General features: G+C 45.2%; 5 protein-coding genes across 5 annotated transcripts; 2 read left to right on the forward strand and 3 right to left on the reverse strand.

The window, feature by feature from the left end:
- The first annotated feature begins 1,966 nt into the window (after window positions 1-1,966).
- V1513DRAFT_455315 (SGF29 tudor-like domain-containing protein) lies at window positions 1,967-3,680 on the forward strand. The gene is made up of 5 exons (XM_066899482.1): window positions 1,967-2,704; window positions 2,762-2,843; window positions 2,893-3,042; window positions 3,109-3,243; window positions 3,300-3,680. Exons 1-5 carry the CDS (start codon window positions 2,422-2,424, stop codon window positions 3,583-3,585), a joined length of 936 nt encoding a protein of 311 aa, XP_066750326.1. The 5' UTR covers window positions 1,967-2,421; the 3' UTR covers window positions 3,586-3,680.
- Window positions 3,681-4,160: 480 nt separating this feature from the next.
- On the reverse strand, window positions 4,161-7,852 carry V1513DRAFT_455319 (fungal-specific transcription factor domain-containing protein). The gene is made up of 6 exons (XM_066899483.1): window positions 7,262-7,852; window positions 7,187-7,200; window positions 7,063-7,137; window positions 6,899-7,010; window positions 5,596-6,843; window positions 4,161-5,545 (listed from the first exon to the last, which is right to left on the reverse strand). The coding sequence occupies exons 1-6, from the start codon at window positions 7,496-7,498 to the stop codon at window positions 4,481-4,483; spliced, it is 2,751 nt and encodes a 916-aa protein (XP_066750327.1). The 5' UTR covers window positions 7,499-7,852; the 3' UTR covers window positions 4,161-4,480.
- Window positions 7,853-9,101: 1,249 nt separating this feature from the next.
- On the reverse strand, window positions 9,102-9,534 carry V1513DRAFT_386610 (DSS1/SEM1 family-domain-containing protein; the record flags this gene model as incomplete). Its single annotated transcript, XM_066895268.1, has 3 exons — window positions 9,102-9,135; window positions 9,195-9,303; window positions 9,405-9,534. 3 exons carry the CDS (start codon window positions 9,532-9,534, stop codon window positions 9,102-9,104), a joined length of 273 nt encoding a protein of 90 aa, XP_066750328.1.
- Window positions 9,535-9,702: 168 nt separating this feature from the next.
- V1513DRAFT_481893 (uncharacterized protein) lies at window positions 9,703-12,256 on the forward strand. Its single transcript, XM_066900373.1, has 4 exons — window positions 9,703-10,028; window positions 10,101-10,639; window positions 10,692-11,418; window positions 11,471-12,256. The coding sequence occupies exons 1-4, from the start codon at window positions 9,906-9,908 to the stop codon at window positions 11,786-11,788; spliced, it is 1,707 nt and encodes a 568-aa protein (XP_066750329.1). The 5' UTR covers window positions 9,703-9,905; the 3' UTR covers window positions 11,789-12,256.
- Window positions 12,057-13,154, reverse strand: V1513DRAFT_434545 (fungal pheromone mating factor STE2 GPCR-domain-containing protein; the record flags this gene model as incomplete). Its single annotated transcript, XM_066896477.1, has 1 exon — window positions 12,057-13,154. The coding sequence occupies one exon, from the start codon at window positions 13,152-13,154 to the stop codon at window positions 12,057-12,059; it is 1,098 nt and encodes a 365-aa protein (XP_066750330.1).
- Window positions 13,155-15,203: the final 2,049 nt, after the last annotated feature.

The raw sequence follows: 15,203 nt of genomic DNA on the forward strand, positions 1-15,203 counted from the left end.
TGTAAAAATTATTTTATGGGTACGGGAGGGTACTGCCGAAATGGCTATTTTTGATATTATGAAAAGTTTGGTGGCCATTTTTGATATTTGCCCTTTATTTTTCTATCTTTTACCTTCTTTCTCTTCTTTTATGCCAAATAAATGAATACTACATTCGTCCGTCCTGGTCATAATATAGGCTTGTGGCAGTTAGTGGATCAATGCACACAGACACCACATACGTTTCACAAAGGCCGATCACTGTCATCATGACTGTATGATTAATTGATAATATACCAAAACAAATGCAACCCCAGCCTGAAAAACCCACTCTGTTTGCAACTTCCGTAAATAACTCTTTAACGCGTGAATATTGCTGGTCAATTAAGGGGCATTTTCGTCATCAAGTGATGGGTACTGTACACTAAATCCACCTTCCTTGTCGCCCAATCTGTACGCTAAAACACTTCCATCACTGATTCCAAGCGAACCAATGACACTGTTTGCATTGTCATCACTGATCTCTTTCCAACCTTTGGATAAATCTGCCTTGTCCAGCGGCGACGCAACGTGGATTTCGTCCAGGCTAGGCAGCACTATTGCACCTTCGTCATCCTCGCCTCCATTTTTCTCTGAATCAGCCGTGTCCTGAATCGTATCGAACGACGGTTTCGGGATGCTTATATCTTCGTGAGTGCCAGCTGCAGATGACTCGTTGACCCATGTATCCTTAACGGCTTTTAATAGCTGTATCTTGAGATCTAAGAATGTATTGTTTTCTGGTAATAATAACATGACAGTCTGTGTTCTATTCTTAATTTTAATAGTGAACGGTATTGAACTTGCTCGAGGCTAGAAACACTTGACAATCAGTAATCAGGGATGTTAAAGCTTGACGTATTGAAATATTGCACTTACCATTGTGATAAATCAATCTAAGACAATTTCTATATCAAGTTCTTCAATACGTGAAACTGGTAATAACCCCACAACACTGCAAATCGGACATGTGCTAGACGTGTGGTTCATAATCACCTAGACTTATCCTTTCTGTCAAAATACTTCAGTACTTTGGATGCGTGACTTAGGATCAGGGTTTCTCTGCCTTAGCTAAAACTTATTCACTGGCGACATCAAAACTCAAATTCCGTCAACTTCACAATAGACAAAAGGGGCACAAATCACTGTCTGTCAAAACTCTCTAGATTACGGGCTGTTGCTGTCTAGCATCGGGAAGGACGGCCAGACTCTACTGGTGCTACTTGTCGAGGTCAACGGCGGGGCATGGCAGAACTGATACTCAGAACAAATATGACGTAGTCGATCGATTTGCCCTCAAGTACGACTGAGTGGTGATTATAGCCTTATTTTTTGAAATGCTTGTTGCTCTACATTTTACAGGCGGTTTTCCGCTACATAAGCAGGATTAGCCAACATCAGACTTGGAAACTCTCTCAGCCAAATCGCACTTTCAAAAATATGGACGATGGCGGCTTTTGTATATAGAGTCCGTTTAAAGCTTATTTTGGCAAATAAACAAAAGGGCAATTGTCTAAAATACCACAAAACTTTTTGAAATTGCCAAAATACCACCCGGTAAACGTCCAGATCCGCTTCAATTTTCTACACCAAGTCAGTAATCCACGGGCAAATTTACACTCCTAAGAAATTTCGAGGAAATTTCGACGCGTTAGTCCGTTTGTTCAAGACGCGTTCAACATCTTTACACTACTAACACCTTTGCAGAGCAGCATCAATTATGCCTTCCCAAATTGGAGAAACGTTCCCTGACAAAAAGGCGTTTATGTTTGCTATGAAGGACATGGCCGTCGAAGATGGCTATGTATAAGCGCACCAAATGCAGTCTAGTGCGGACTTAAGCGTCTAATGTTCATTGCATTGCTCTAAGTGTCACGCCGTTATTGTGCCAACGTATACCCGTGCGGCTCGGGTGAGAAAGGTACTACCGACCTCAGTGGTATTTTGGCAATTTCAAAAAGTTTCAGTGGTATTTTAGACAATTGCCCTAAACAAAATTGTACGCTGTTAGAAGTCGAGAGATTATTAGCATGCAATTGAGTTTTGTGTCGCGTTAGCTGTATTTATCGAGCGAGCTTGTAATCCAATTGGGGCCCTATAAGTGTTACTCTCTTGAGGACAACATCATCTTAGCTGTACATGCGGTAGTTTAGCAACCTATCTTTAGTTCTGTTGTTGTCTTCGGTGAAAAAACCTGCCGAACCTGCCGAAGAAACGCCAAATTTCAGGGGGTTAGGGCGCCCCGCTGCGTCAGTGACGTGTACGCGAGCAGACCATTTTAACAACAATAGTTGCAACGGATGTTAGTCCACCATTGTGGCTTGCGAAAAAAACATAAAATAATTCAGGCCAAGTTGATCTCATTCTAGGAATTTAGCATCTGATATTGAAGTGACCTCCATAATGTCGACCAGGATACGCAGTAGACCGGCGTCGTCCCAGTTCCCGTCCAGCCAGGCCGGGGGCATAGATTCTTCTGGTGAACCTGAAGTGTGGAACAAAATATGCACTGAGCTGCGGAAATTGCCCGAATTTGCGGCGTTGAACGAGAACGCGAAGATCGCGATTTCAAAGTTAGACGTGGGCAGTCCGAGGGTTGGTGGGCTTGAAATCGATGGCGAAGATACCGTCGATGATGGCAGTGAGGAGGGAGAGGGGATAGGGATTAAGGTTGAGGACCACGAAGGTGAGACAACGATGTCGGCATGAAGTAGGGAATTGTTAAATTGATGTAGGACGGCAGATCCGCGAGTACTTTTGGCCAAGCTGGATCAATTGAAAGAATTATCACAGAAACAACTTGACTATGCGCAATCTGAGAAAAAGTAAGTTAGCAACCAATTGCATCTAGCTACTACTGTTAATCTGAGTTAGAATTTTGGATCAAGCAAGTGAAGATGTGTCAATTCTTACGGCATTACGGCAGGCTACGGAAACTGTGATAACAGATAACAAGCGCAAGAAACGGAAAGCGGACGAAACTCCGCTTGTGGAAACGTCGAAGAACTTTAAGAAAGCACGAAGGTATGCTGGATATGCTGGAAGTCTCTTTAGTTAAAGTCAGAATCTGTGACTAACGCTAGGCAACAGCGGGTCTGCCGCACCAATGGATGTACCATCAATAGGAGCCCAGGTGGCATTCCGGCTGAAAAAGCAGAAAGGTGCTGAAGTTGAGTGGATTCAGTGCGAAATCACCAAAGTCATTGGTGAAGGAAATAAAATTAGGTATGCAGATTCTCTAGTAGTTTTCATTTATTCTCCATTCTAACCACCGATGTAAGGTTCGAGGTCCAAGATCCCGAACCTGACGAAAACAATAATCCCGGTCAATCGTACAAGGCTGGACCAAAGGATATTATATTTATTCCGGAATCGTCGACCGATCTGCCTGTGTATCCAATAGGTACTCGGGTGCTTGCCCGGTATCCCGAGACAACGACTTTCTACAAAGCTGAGGTTATGGGCACGAAACGTGATGGTACCTGTCGGCTTAAATTCGAGGGCGAAGAAGAAGTTGGTAAAGAGACTGAAGTTGAGCGACGCCTGGTTCTGGAGATGCCGAAGTAATGAGAGAGCTGTGTCGAGTTCTTGGAACGTTATTTAGGTTACAATCGCCATGTAATAATTCAAATATTTAATTTCCTGGCATAATACAGTAGAATTAAGGAATATCGGTTTGCAAACAATTAAACGCGTACAGCAGAGTTATTCAAACGCGTCGTTTCCTCTGCTCCTCGATCTTCGTCCCACGTTCGAGGTCGGTCGTAAACTCGCGCACTTGCACACCATTCGGAACTACTACTTCGCTTGATTGCTGGCGAATAATGTCATGATTGATTTCCAGCTCTTCCAGTTCTGGCCTTAATCTAGATAGTGCACCGATGGTTAGCATTATTTCCGCGAGATCGCGACCAATGAGAATGGGGACTTATGTAATTGCGTAATGGGCAGGTAGAGGTCGTCTTGAGCGGCGGCCCCGGTGGCTACTCGACCACCTTGAGACATGCTGATTATATTTTGGCACGCAATACAGAAAGAAGTGAAAAGATCAAGTCGTAGTGGTATATTGCCGTGATCTGTGCAGTGATCTGTCGAAGACGCGTTAAACTGATGGTGAACTAGATTGACTCGTGAGCCAGTGATCACATTTTGAGGATCACACAGTTCGAAGCATTTTCCAATTCCAACACACTAAGGTAGGTTGGGATAGGCCAACTTTTCATGTCTATTATTATAATAAACTTTACGTTATGAGATATTCTACGTCCAAAATAAAGAGAAGGCAAGATAACCCATATACATGCAACGCCTCGCGAAGTCACAGGTTACCCTCAGTTCAGACAATAATAACCCGCCAATCGACTACGCTCAATATAACCTTCTGTCGGAATGGTTTTCCAGCAATTAGTATCCGATTCCAGATATTCTAGATTACTGTCGCCGCTGCTGATTTCCGTTGCTGTTACTTGCCATCCTGCTGTTCGTTTTGCGGCGGGAAATGACCAATGATACACTCTGCAGTATGTTGTGGAGCATAGTGATCCGAGCGCGAGGTGTTTTGCTGGCGAATCGCATAGCTGGGGGGATTAAAGGAATGCTCGATACTTTGCAGGGCATGGGGTTCGAACTCCTGTATATCTTGCTGCGTTGACATTGCGGTGTAATACGGGGGCGTGGGTGACGGCTCTTGAAGTGGCTGAGGAGCCATCTGGTGGGTCATGGAATGGGCCGTTTGTCGCGCGTGGGGTGTGTGGGGTGTCTTGGTGCCTAACATTCCCTCTGTAGAGTGCTGGGCTGGTGTATCCATGGGTACGGAGGCGGTGTTCATTATGTTCGACGAGGAGGAGTCGACGTCTTGCATGTAATATGCCGAATATGACTGCATACTAAATGGTGACTGGCCTGCAGTGCCGGTGTAGTAATACGCGCTTGAGGTCGTTGCCGGCTGCTGAGGTTGTGATATAGGAAGCAAGGGTGTGGATGATTGTTGCGACCGATGCTCTTTCCCTTGTTGTTGTATGTGAGACTGCATCGACTGATCCGAAGTGATCGGTTGAAGCAAAGTTGTCGGCGACAACAATGGTGACACTTTATGCAACACGCAATCCTTGAATCCGCGGATAATGTCGGCGCATCTCTTGGAAGTCAAACTGTCTTCTTCAAACGACTGAAACCACGCTAGACATTTTTCCAGATCGTTTCTCATGTCGGCTTCATTCGGCCAATTTGGTTTATAATCCATGACATGGCCCAACACGATAGCTGAAATCGAACTCATCATGTAATGTGCGACACTCCACCATGGGAGCACTGTGATCAAGTCTCGCGTAAACTGGGGTAACCTCGGCGACGGAATCAGGTCAGGAAACAGAGACAACGAGCGGTGGCCTGCCTGCATGCACCGGATAGCACAATTCTGCGAGAACTCTTTAGATCGCGGGGATTCATTTGGAATCTCACCGAGACATAGACATGGACGGTTTACCATCCGAGTGACGTCATAATACTGAATTGCCAAGATTGTGCGCTATTAGCAATTAGTATGGTTCGAATCGTAAAAGGAAGGGAAATACTCACCATCCGCAGAAGAGTCAGATCATCTCCCGCAGTGGCAAGGTCAATGTTGTGAAAATCAATCGAGAAGACGTCGCTGAGACTGTCCCTCCAATTGTCCAGCGCTTGGTTCAACTCTTCAACGATCTGCTGTGCGGCGCTCCAGCTGACCTTCGTCACCCCAGGCGCATACAGCCGATCCATAGCTTGTCCCAAAATCTTCGATAACAGTGTCTCATACACGAAATACTGGCCTGAAAGTATAGTCGTCTTGGTGAGCGGACGTTGGATGATCTGTGGTATGGATTCCCAATTATCCGTTTCCGCATTTGTAGAAGGCAGTGGTGCGGTTGTAAGCTGGTCGGAAATCATTGATGGTCGGCCCGTCATGGAGCTGATCATGCGCTCGAAGACATACATCGCGTTCCAAAGACGCACCCGTACTTCTTTCTGAACGTCTGTCATCCCGGCTCCATTCACTAGCAGATGCAAACCAATTCCCTGTCCGTGGCGAATGGCGAGACCTAGCATTGAGTAGCTTCGATTGAGAAGGTTAGAGGCGAAGAGATAAAAACTTAAAAGAGCAATGTATTGGACATGCTGGATGTCGCCTGGGGCTGTGACGTCCGGCTTCAGGAGCTTTGAGCGAATATAGTATTGCAAATGATCCAGATCGTGTCGCCCAAACTCAGCTTTAATGTTATGCGCATAGACTGACGATATGGCAAGGACCAGGTTTAGCAATGCCAACCACTGAGGATCGACATCGTTGAGATATTCTGCACAAAAACTGTCGTACTGATACCGGAATAGAGGCTCGAATAGAAACGGAAACGAGGGGTGAACAGTCTCGAAATAGCAATCTATAAGCTTATCGGCAATGTCTTTCGGAGGCATGGAACAGAGATCGACCGACTCCACAGAAATATCCAAGTCGTCCAAATTGTAAGACACAGTCTCAATTTCAGATATTCGTGGGTTCCAGAACCCCTTCTCGATATTGTCCATATCGTCGTTTTCAGCTTCGTTGGCAACCTCAAAAATCTTCTTGATCCAGTCGATATCTGACGGTTTTCCCACGTAACCTTCTGGACTTGAGATCCCAATTGAATTGATGTCCTCATTTAAATGATCTACTGACCCGATCGAGCCAACTTCGGCTGACACAAGATCCTCGCCAAGACTCTCCCTCTCATCATCGTTTGTTGGAGGTAAGCCATCGCGCCAGTCACCTTCTCCGGGTATCGTCTCCGTTGTCTCCGGTGGAGATTGCTGATAAATATCTTAGTTTCCGTTCGATCTTGTGCACTAGTCAATTACCACTTACAAGCGGAAAAACCTGTGATACAAGGTCTTTCACAGATTGGTCTAGCGCGGGGCCAATTTTCCTGAATGTTTCTTCGTATTTCTGCACTTTATCGCGAAGATCTTGCAATTCCCTATCAATATATCAGCAAGTAGACTTCATCATGGGACCGTTTTCACGCATACTCTCTTGTTCTGTCGCGCTTATTATGTGCATAGTAGCAGTCTATACTAAAAGCTCTGCAGTGAGAGCACACTGGTCTGGAAGTTATAAGCCTATGACGTCGCTGGCGGGAAAACACACGCTCACCGCTCACCACTGCACTGTAATTACAAATACATTAATATTATGGCAAAGTATTTAAGGGGCAAAACACGGATATACCTTCGTCTTCCGTAGTCGACAGGACTCGCACGCGTGCGATATGCGAGTGCTCTTTGCTCCCGTTACGCTCTGCTGGGGGGGTGCGAGGACCGATGCTATCGATTCACCGTGTTGGCGTCGTCGGGGGATAGCTACCTTGCCATTGCGTTGAGCAGGCCAGCACTTGTTCCGATGCTGTAACTCCTCTGCGGACGACGAGGTCGATGAAGAGACTGGGGGTGGTGTAGAATTGGCCATGGTAGCCAGATCAAATACAAATGAGCATTGACCGCGGCATTGCCCGGGGAACACGAAGACGGCGACTTATATTAGAATTAAACTTGTGGCTACGATTGGGGGTAGTAGGTGAAATTGCGACGTCAGTCCCAAAAAGTAACCAGCCAGATGGGGGGCCAGAGACTAGTTCTAAACAAAGTAGAAACCGGTATAGGACCAGCGATCACCAGAAGGTAGTCGAGCTGGAGACGGCTCTCCTATTCTCGTTTCGGTTCGCGCTACAAGGCTGACATCACTGACCACTGCTCCATAGTAATTGCATCAATCCAAGCAAAATACTGAATACGTGATGGTCACAGGGCTTGCCAGTATTCGATGACGCAGTTGTTCTACTCCAGTTGGCGACGATCGTCACACGCATAATTTATGCCAGGGTCAGGCACGGTATCTGTACCACTCTATTATTTGGTGCTGGCATAGAATAAGTTGGTATCAGTACGCCGCTCGCGCAATTTCCTACTCGTCTTCGCCCTATTCACATGGGTCCGAACTTCGCGGCTCCTCAATGAGAATTCTACAGCCCATAAGTTTTCGTCTTGTTCTCGCCATCGAACCAGCTTACTAGATTATCTATAGTGACTGACCATTGGGGACATCACCAACCGAACAACTCCATTCTTGGTGTTGATTCCATTATTTTCATGCACAAAATCAATATCTCGACATCTATCAATTCCACTGAATATTAGTGTTATCACTCCTCTGTAAGCAATTCATTCCGTCACTTTACTTGGCATCCAGAGTGTCAACAGAGCATTTCAGGGAGCTACCATGGCTAGATTCAAGAGTCTTTCTCATATTCATGCTTCCAGAGCCATTTTATTTTATCATCAATAAAAAATTCATCAATCAATTTCGCAGGTTGTCAAAGGCTATTGTTATTATTTTTCTCGTCGTCGTGAACGCAGGCGCAGACAGGTTCGTTATCCGAATGTCTGAACTGTATTGAACTTGGCGTGTTCGACTGACATGTTCCTGTGCTAACACACAAGATAATTGGTAGCTAAATGAAACTCAACATAATCTACAACTTAGGATAGAATCTGTTTTATTATCGTCATCACTCAACTCATTTTCGTGCATAAAACTTTCGCTCACGCAGTCATCTACGAACTCTTGAATCAAGATATATATATATACTATTGTGACTTCACTTCTCGGGATATCCAGCTGGCATGACAGAATATTACTGGTCAGAAGGCACACTCACACTGAACTACCGCTTCCACAAAATTTCACTACGGCACGGGCTATTAGCCATTATGTGCATATTCATAGCAATCTCTAGCAAACACGCTTGAATCGATCATTTAGAATAATACAGAGACTTATAAGCGAAAACCAAACTATTTACATAACGACCCCCGATAATTAGCTGCATCATAAGACGACTACACAGTAATTACCTAATTTAATACTCCTTGCGACTTGCTGAACTCTCAACACGGCGAGGGCTCCCTTTTGTAAATGTGCGCGTGTCTGTTACTCCTGATTCTTAATCCACAAGCTGCATTGACCGCTATCTCATACTATTGCTATATTATCGTTCGGCAGCACATTTACTTTACTTGCTCGCATTGCCTTTTTGTAGCTCTTCCCTATAATAAATTAGCATACCATCACTCTAATGCTTGCCAGGACAATAACGAGCAAATACCTCAGCTGGTTCGAGAAATCGTCGTCAGCATCATCATCGTCCCAGTTCTCCTCCCACAAATGCTCCTTGCCACCCGGAATAGCAATATCGGCCTGGGTATCCGCCCAATCTGCATCACATGAGTTAGCTAAGTATTGACGCAGCATGAATCTCAGACATCACGGTCCATATCTCCAGACGTATCTGATCCACAAACATCGAAAGACCAACCTTCAGCTGGAAAATCCTCAAATTCATCATCTTCCTCCAAAGTAACAGCAGCAGGCTTCTCTACTTTGGTCGGGGCATTGGCTGTAGACGACGACGCGTCAGTCTTCTCTTGTGGCGCTGATTCAGACATTTTGAGCGGTATATTGCTGTAATTGCAAGCTGAATAACTACTGGATCCTGACGTTTAAAAAATTTATACTGTAGGGGAGAAGATCGTAATAGATCGTATGTGGTTATACAAAACGATATACTCGTGATTGATGAAGTTAGGGCATGTCCTAACAAACGAAAGCTGACGGCGACAGTGAGCCACCCAGTCGTGACTTTGTGATTTGTGATTCTGCACTTTCATTCCCAGTCCCAAGGTAACCAAGATCAAAAAAATCAGAAATTTACGCAGGCAACGGCTTGTTGGAGCATAATTGAAAGTATCATTACATACGCAGAACTGTACAATAACATTTTCTTATTTTACTGGGATCAAGGGATTGAACGGATACAATGTCAGCCGCCACTTCCCTGTGGCAGGAACACACGGCGGCCGATGGACGCGTATATTATTACAATACTCAGACGCGGGAATCTAGCTGGACTAAACCAGACGAGCTGTTAACTCCAAGAGAGGTAATTTTAATCTGTTCTGGATTTTAGCGTTGTTGTGTTGTTTGCGAGGAAGATGTACTAACGATGATCAAGCGCGCACTGGCTAAGATTCCGTGGAAAGAGTACGAGACTCAAGATGGCAGAAAATATTGGCATAATAAGGATACGTCAGAGAGCGTATGGCAAATGCCTGGTGCTTACAAGAGAGCATTAGAAGAAGCTGAAGAAGAAGAGGAAGCTGCCGCTGCAGCGGCAGCGGCGGCCGCCGAGGAAGAAGAACGTCGACAAGCTGAGGTTCAGAATCACAGAATGCTTGGGCAGCAAGGTAATTCTTACCAGAACGGAGGGCCAAGGTTCTATAGTAATCCGGACGAATCATTTATTGCGATGTTGAAGTCTCATGGCATTGATTACTCCTGGACATGGTCACGAGCGCTAAAAGAAATAATTACGGACGATCGCTATACCGCAATACCTGATGCACAGTCTCGCAAAGCCGCTTTTGACAGATTCGTCGAAAACTCTCGCAAGGAGGCTGGCGAGATTGCTAAGGAGACGCTCACTCGGCGCCAGAATGATTTCTTGAAAGTTTTGGAGGGTATGGAGGCTATCAAACCGTACTCGAGATGGAAGTGAGTTCATTCGAATTCTGGCTCTGATATGAGTTAACAATTTTTGGTGTAGAACGATCCGGCCAATTCTAGTGGAACGCACTGAATATCAGTCACTTGACTCAGAACATGCCCATGCGATGTTTCTTGACTACATTACTAAGCTTCGTGCTTCGGAACGGGAGGCACAAGCCAAATTGCGCGATGATGGTCTCGAACTCATGCGCGAATATTTTGAAGAGCAAGTCGACAGTACAATTGATATATTCGCTAAATGGCACGATGTAAGAGAGCGCATGAAACACGACACTTATTTGCGGTCTGAACAGAAAATCGTGAAGGGATTGAACATGCTGGATATATTAAGTGTGTATGAGGAGTGTATGAAAGAAGTTGAAACGCGGTTTCTTGACGAGCGGAAAGAAGCTAAGCGACAACGGCGTAGTAGCGCACGGAAGAATCGGGAGGAATTTATCAGGTTGTTGGAAGAACTACTTCATGACAGGAAAATCACTGCCGAGACAAGGTGGATGGATATCTACCCACCGATTAAAGATGATAATAGGTTCGACAACATTGTCGGCCAAGAGGGCTCCGGACCGCTGGACTTGTTCTGGGATACGGTAGAGAAGATTAATAAAGATTTGAGGATCAAACGAGATATCTTGTTGGACGTATTGGCAGACAGACACTTTCAAGTTACAGATAAGACGACATTCGAAGAGTTTGAAAATGTCTTGGTTACGGATGCGCGTGCTGCTGAGATTGAACAGTCTGTGCACGTTTCATTGTTTGAGAAGGTATGTACTTCTTCTATCATGGTTTATATATAATCTATTAAAGGAACATCAGCAACGATCTCGAGTACTGCGGAAGCTTGAAGAGGACAGGCACCAAGAAGAACGTCGTCTACGTCGACGAATTGACGCCTTGCGATCAGTCATGAGACATCTGGAGCCGCCAATGACAGGACAATCCACATGGGAAGAAATTCAAGAGCGGATTAAAGACACTCCGGAGTTCCTTGCGCTCGATTCGGAGGATAATAGGAAACTGGCGTTTGAGAAGCAGTTAGTACGAGTTAAGGAGAAAGAGGAAGGTGGCAGCCGTGAACGCGATCGCGAGCGCGATCGTGATCGAGATAGGGATCACAAGCAACCACGAAGTTAGGTCGGTGAGAAAGTGGGAGTTGGGATGTGCAGCAGTTTAGTTTAGAATGTAATATTGCATAAGACAAGTTATATATTACTTGCATGTAACCAACAAACTACTTGTACAAACTTCAAAGCGACTCACGAAAATAGATGGAGTTCCTGACTCTCAAATACCAAAAGAAATAGGACCACGACGGGTATAACAACAATTACATAATATTACCACATACTCCAGTCTCACTTACCACAAGCACGATTTGCAACAACCAAAGAGAATTGCGTGACTACTCTGCTACTATTGTCCGAGTAACAGTAACAGCAGGTCCCCTGTACTGATACTCTTCCTGTTTCTCGAGATCGATATTCGTCGAACTTGACCCAGACGTACTGGTGGTAGTGTTCTTAAACATGTAATGTTCTGAGTATTGCGAGGTGTTTGTTCCGCCAGACATATTGACATTGTTGATGTTACTTCCGTTTCCTGACCGTCGAGATGCGCCAATCGCGTCATTGGTGGCAGATGCCCAAAGCGCGGACAGCGGCAGCGAAATGACGACTAGTAGCGACGGCAAGGCCGCGAGGACGATGCCGCTGTTTGTCGAAATCTCAACAATGGTGACGATTGCGGGCACGATCGTAGTCTGGGTAGTCATGATCACAATGACCTGCAAAGGACCAAATTCGGTAAGACCGAGGACGCGTCGCTGACGAATCGCAAGGACCAGCTTGAAGCAAAAGATACTAGAGAATATGGAAATAGATGCGGCATACAGGGCCTTGGCTGTGGTCAATGCCCACGCAAGAAATGGATACTCCTCTACCAGCATAATCATGCGAATATTCTGAATGATAGCGATGAGCCAGAATGTCAGGACAACTACGACCAGACAAGAGCAGAGAGCGGTCACAATTCGCTGTAAGCTGCGATGAGTATCGAAGACAATACGAACTTGGAAGAGCAAGGAAAGCTCAACGCCGAGAGTGATAAGCAGCTGCAGGAAAGCTGTCACTGATGATCGTACGTAGGCTTGGAAAGGAACCTGAGAGTAATCGCCTGAAAAAAAGGCACCGAACGTGTTGAATGGACCGAGGATGTAGTCGATGTACAGTCCGGCACGGAGGATGACAAGGAAGAGACAGATCTCATTGAGAATGAAGACCGGCGTTTTGCGCTTGTTGGGCTTTGTGAGAAGAGCAAGAATGATGGCAGTGATAGTAGCAGACCCAATATGAACCGCAAAGACCGTACAGGAAACACCAGACTCACGCATCCAGGAATCGACGGAAGTGGCCGAGATTGTAGTGGTAGATCCATAGTACATAATCTCCAGAGGCTGGTTGATAGCGCTGTAGTTGGCCGGAGCCTCGTATCCTTGCGACATACTGAAGGTCTTCTTGTGCTGTAGAGCAAAAAGGAGAGGGCGAGGACATGCGGTATATGTATTGTAACAGAAGAAGATGATGTGGATCAGGAGTAGAAATAAGGAGGGGTCAAGCCGAAAGCGGAGCATCGGTATACAGAGGAAGTGATATCAGTGACAGAGCAGACTCCGGACAAGGCATTTCACGAAGTGAGGCTCGCTGCCGTCGTGGACAAGCATTTGTTGAATGTGAGTGTGGGCCGAGAACAATATCAAGGACTCTTATTGTCAAGACACCGGCCCCACACAACCCAACATGGACTACGCGACGGCTTGTCTGCGGCCACAGCTGGCTACTAAAAATCAACAGCAATAGCACAGATGTAAAGAAAGTAGATTTCTGGGAATGAAAGCGAGATTGATTGGCAATAACAAAATGAATATCAACTTGTCCTGCGATCGGTATTGTCAGTACGAGTACGAAGGCAGGTCCACCCTACGTAGTCACCCTAATTTAGCACGTGATATTCATGTTAGTTGCTTTTGACTACTTCGTCCAAGCAGAGTCTTTATCAGCTATCAATAGCGGCTCAACAAAGGATATACTGTGTTTACACGTACATGGTATGTCGGTAGCTCTATGGTTAGCACGTAGAGATGCCCTCGCAGCTGGCAACTTCGAATATTGTTCAGAACGGTATTACGGTGCGAACTACTCCATATTAGCGAAGGATTATAATTGGTTGGTTCCAGCTTGTTGGCTCCAGCCGTGTGACATTTTGTTGCAAGGTACGTGTCGACCTTGTAGATGGCCGTGGCATGCGCAAAAGAGATTTAAACATAGGATTCCCTGCCATGTGGCTTCGGATGATCCGCGCTGCATCAGTATTTGAACAAGACATATATTATTTACTATTGTTGTCATTTCACAATTTTCACATCTTGTTTCGCCGTTAGGGTAAGTCCCATGTCTTACATTCCGTTGTCCTTCATTTCGCTGGGCCTTTCTAGGAGACGAGTATCATACTTGGAAGGTGACAGACGCTTGCTTTTCCCTCATGGTCTGCTACTGGGAAGTGAAAATTTAACACTGAATCCACACCGTCATAACGTCCTCGATCCCTGTTCTGTTTTATTATATCACACAATGACATACTATTGCTATCGAATAGTCAGACTACCTAACAATGGACTTCTGACGATTGTTCTGTTGTTGCTTCTTCATTTTGACCATTAAACACATACTGGCGCGACTGCAGACCTTTTCTCTGACAGTGCCATACTGCCATGTAACTTCAGTTAATAGCACTGCAACCTTTCTGTAACTAGCCGAGCCTGGCTCTTATATATGACATTGATATCAGCTTCACAGCACCATTTATTAACGCTATTCAGGTACGGCGGTAGCATATGCCTGTCCTGTCGTTTTGAGTGTGTCGAACTCTGGACGTCGGCTCATTTATTGTACCATAAATTGGTTGTTAAATTTTCAATATACGGTTCTATGGCAAAATAGGCTGTCCACGGATAGCGTATATGGCGGATGATGGATGTAAATCCACCAAGTTTGGATGGCGGATAGGGTCAGATTTTGGCGGATATCCGCATTCGAACCAGCCCAGGCTAAACTCAAAGCTGACAAGATGGGTGTTCTCAATCACTCAATGATTCAATATACTTGAAGAGTTTTAGCAAGATTTCGTTGACCAAAATTCTGAAAATGATAATGCCAGTCGAGATTCGGGTTAACATCTGCAATATTGTAAACATGTATGACTAGACGATCCGTTTCTTTTTAATCTGCAAACATAACACCATCACGTTGAATCCTAGAAGACTGTAATCCTGTAATTCCTTTATTCCTTTGGAAACTTGCGCCAAACAGGAACCCTCCTAAGAGATAGATATTGGCCCAGGATAAAGCTACACCCCCCGGTTACTAAAGCTACACCCCTACCTCTTTAGGCAAAGTGTAGATATATTGTAACCTCTCTTCGCCTTAAATGGTGATGCCATTTTTTATCTTCGTAGCTTCATAAAACATCAACTTAATTAAAATATAAATTACAA

This window comes from Lipomyces chichibuensis, assembly GCF_038497645.1.
Source record: "Lipomyces chichibuensis strain CBS 12929 unplaced genomic scaffold V1513scaffold_103, whole genome shotgun sequence".
NCBI lineage: Eukaryota > Fungi > Ascomycota > Lipomycetes > Lipomycetales > Lipomycetaceae > Lipomyces > Lipomyces chichibuensis.

What these genes read in the sequence shown, in the direction of transcription:
- V1513DRAFT_455315 (XM_066899482.1), top strand. Translation starts at nt 2,422, where the DNA reads ATGTCGACCAGGATACGCAGTAGACCGGCGTCGTCCCAGTTCCCGTCC. An exon ending in TAAGGTTGAGGACCACGAAG is followed by an intron (nt 2,705 to 2,761) that starts GTGAGACAACGA and finishes GTAGGACGGCAG; the next exon opens with ATCCGCGAGTACTTTTGGCC. An exon ending in TATGCGCAATCTGAGAAAAA is followed by an intron (nt 2,844 to 2,892) that starts GTAAGTTAGCAA and finishes AATCTGAGTTAG; the next exon opens with AATTTTGGATCAAGCAAGTG.
- V1513DRAFT_455319 (XM_066899483.1), bottom strand. Translation starts at nt 7,498, where the DNA reads ATGGCCAATTCTACACCACCCCCAGTCTCTTCATCGACCTCGTCGTCC. An exon ending in TATCACAGGTTTTTCCGCTT is followed by an intron (nt 6,844 to 6,898) that starts GTAAGTGGTAAT and finishes GATATTTATCAG; the next exon opens with CAATCTCCACCGGAGACAAC. An exon ending in ATCTGACTCTTCTGCGGATG is followed by an intron (nt 5,546 to 5,595) that starts GTGAGTATTTCC and finishes AATTGCTAATAG; the next exon opens with CGCACAATCTTGGCAATTCA.
- V1513DRAFT_481893 (XM_066900373.1), top strand. Translation starts at nt 9,906, where the DNA reads ATGTCAGCCGCCACTTCCCTGTGGCAGGAACACACGGCGGCCGATGGA. An exon ending in AGCTGTTAACTCCAAGAGAG is followed by an intron (nt 10,029 to 10,100) that starts GTAATTTTAATC and finishes ACGATGATCAAG; the next exon opens with CGCGCACTGGCTAAGATTCC. An exon ending in ACGTTTCATTGTTTGAGAAG is followed by an intron (nt 11,419 to 11,470) that starts GTATGTACTTCT and finishes AAGGAACATCAG; the next exon opens with CAACGATCTCGAGTACTGCG.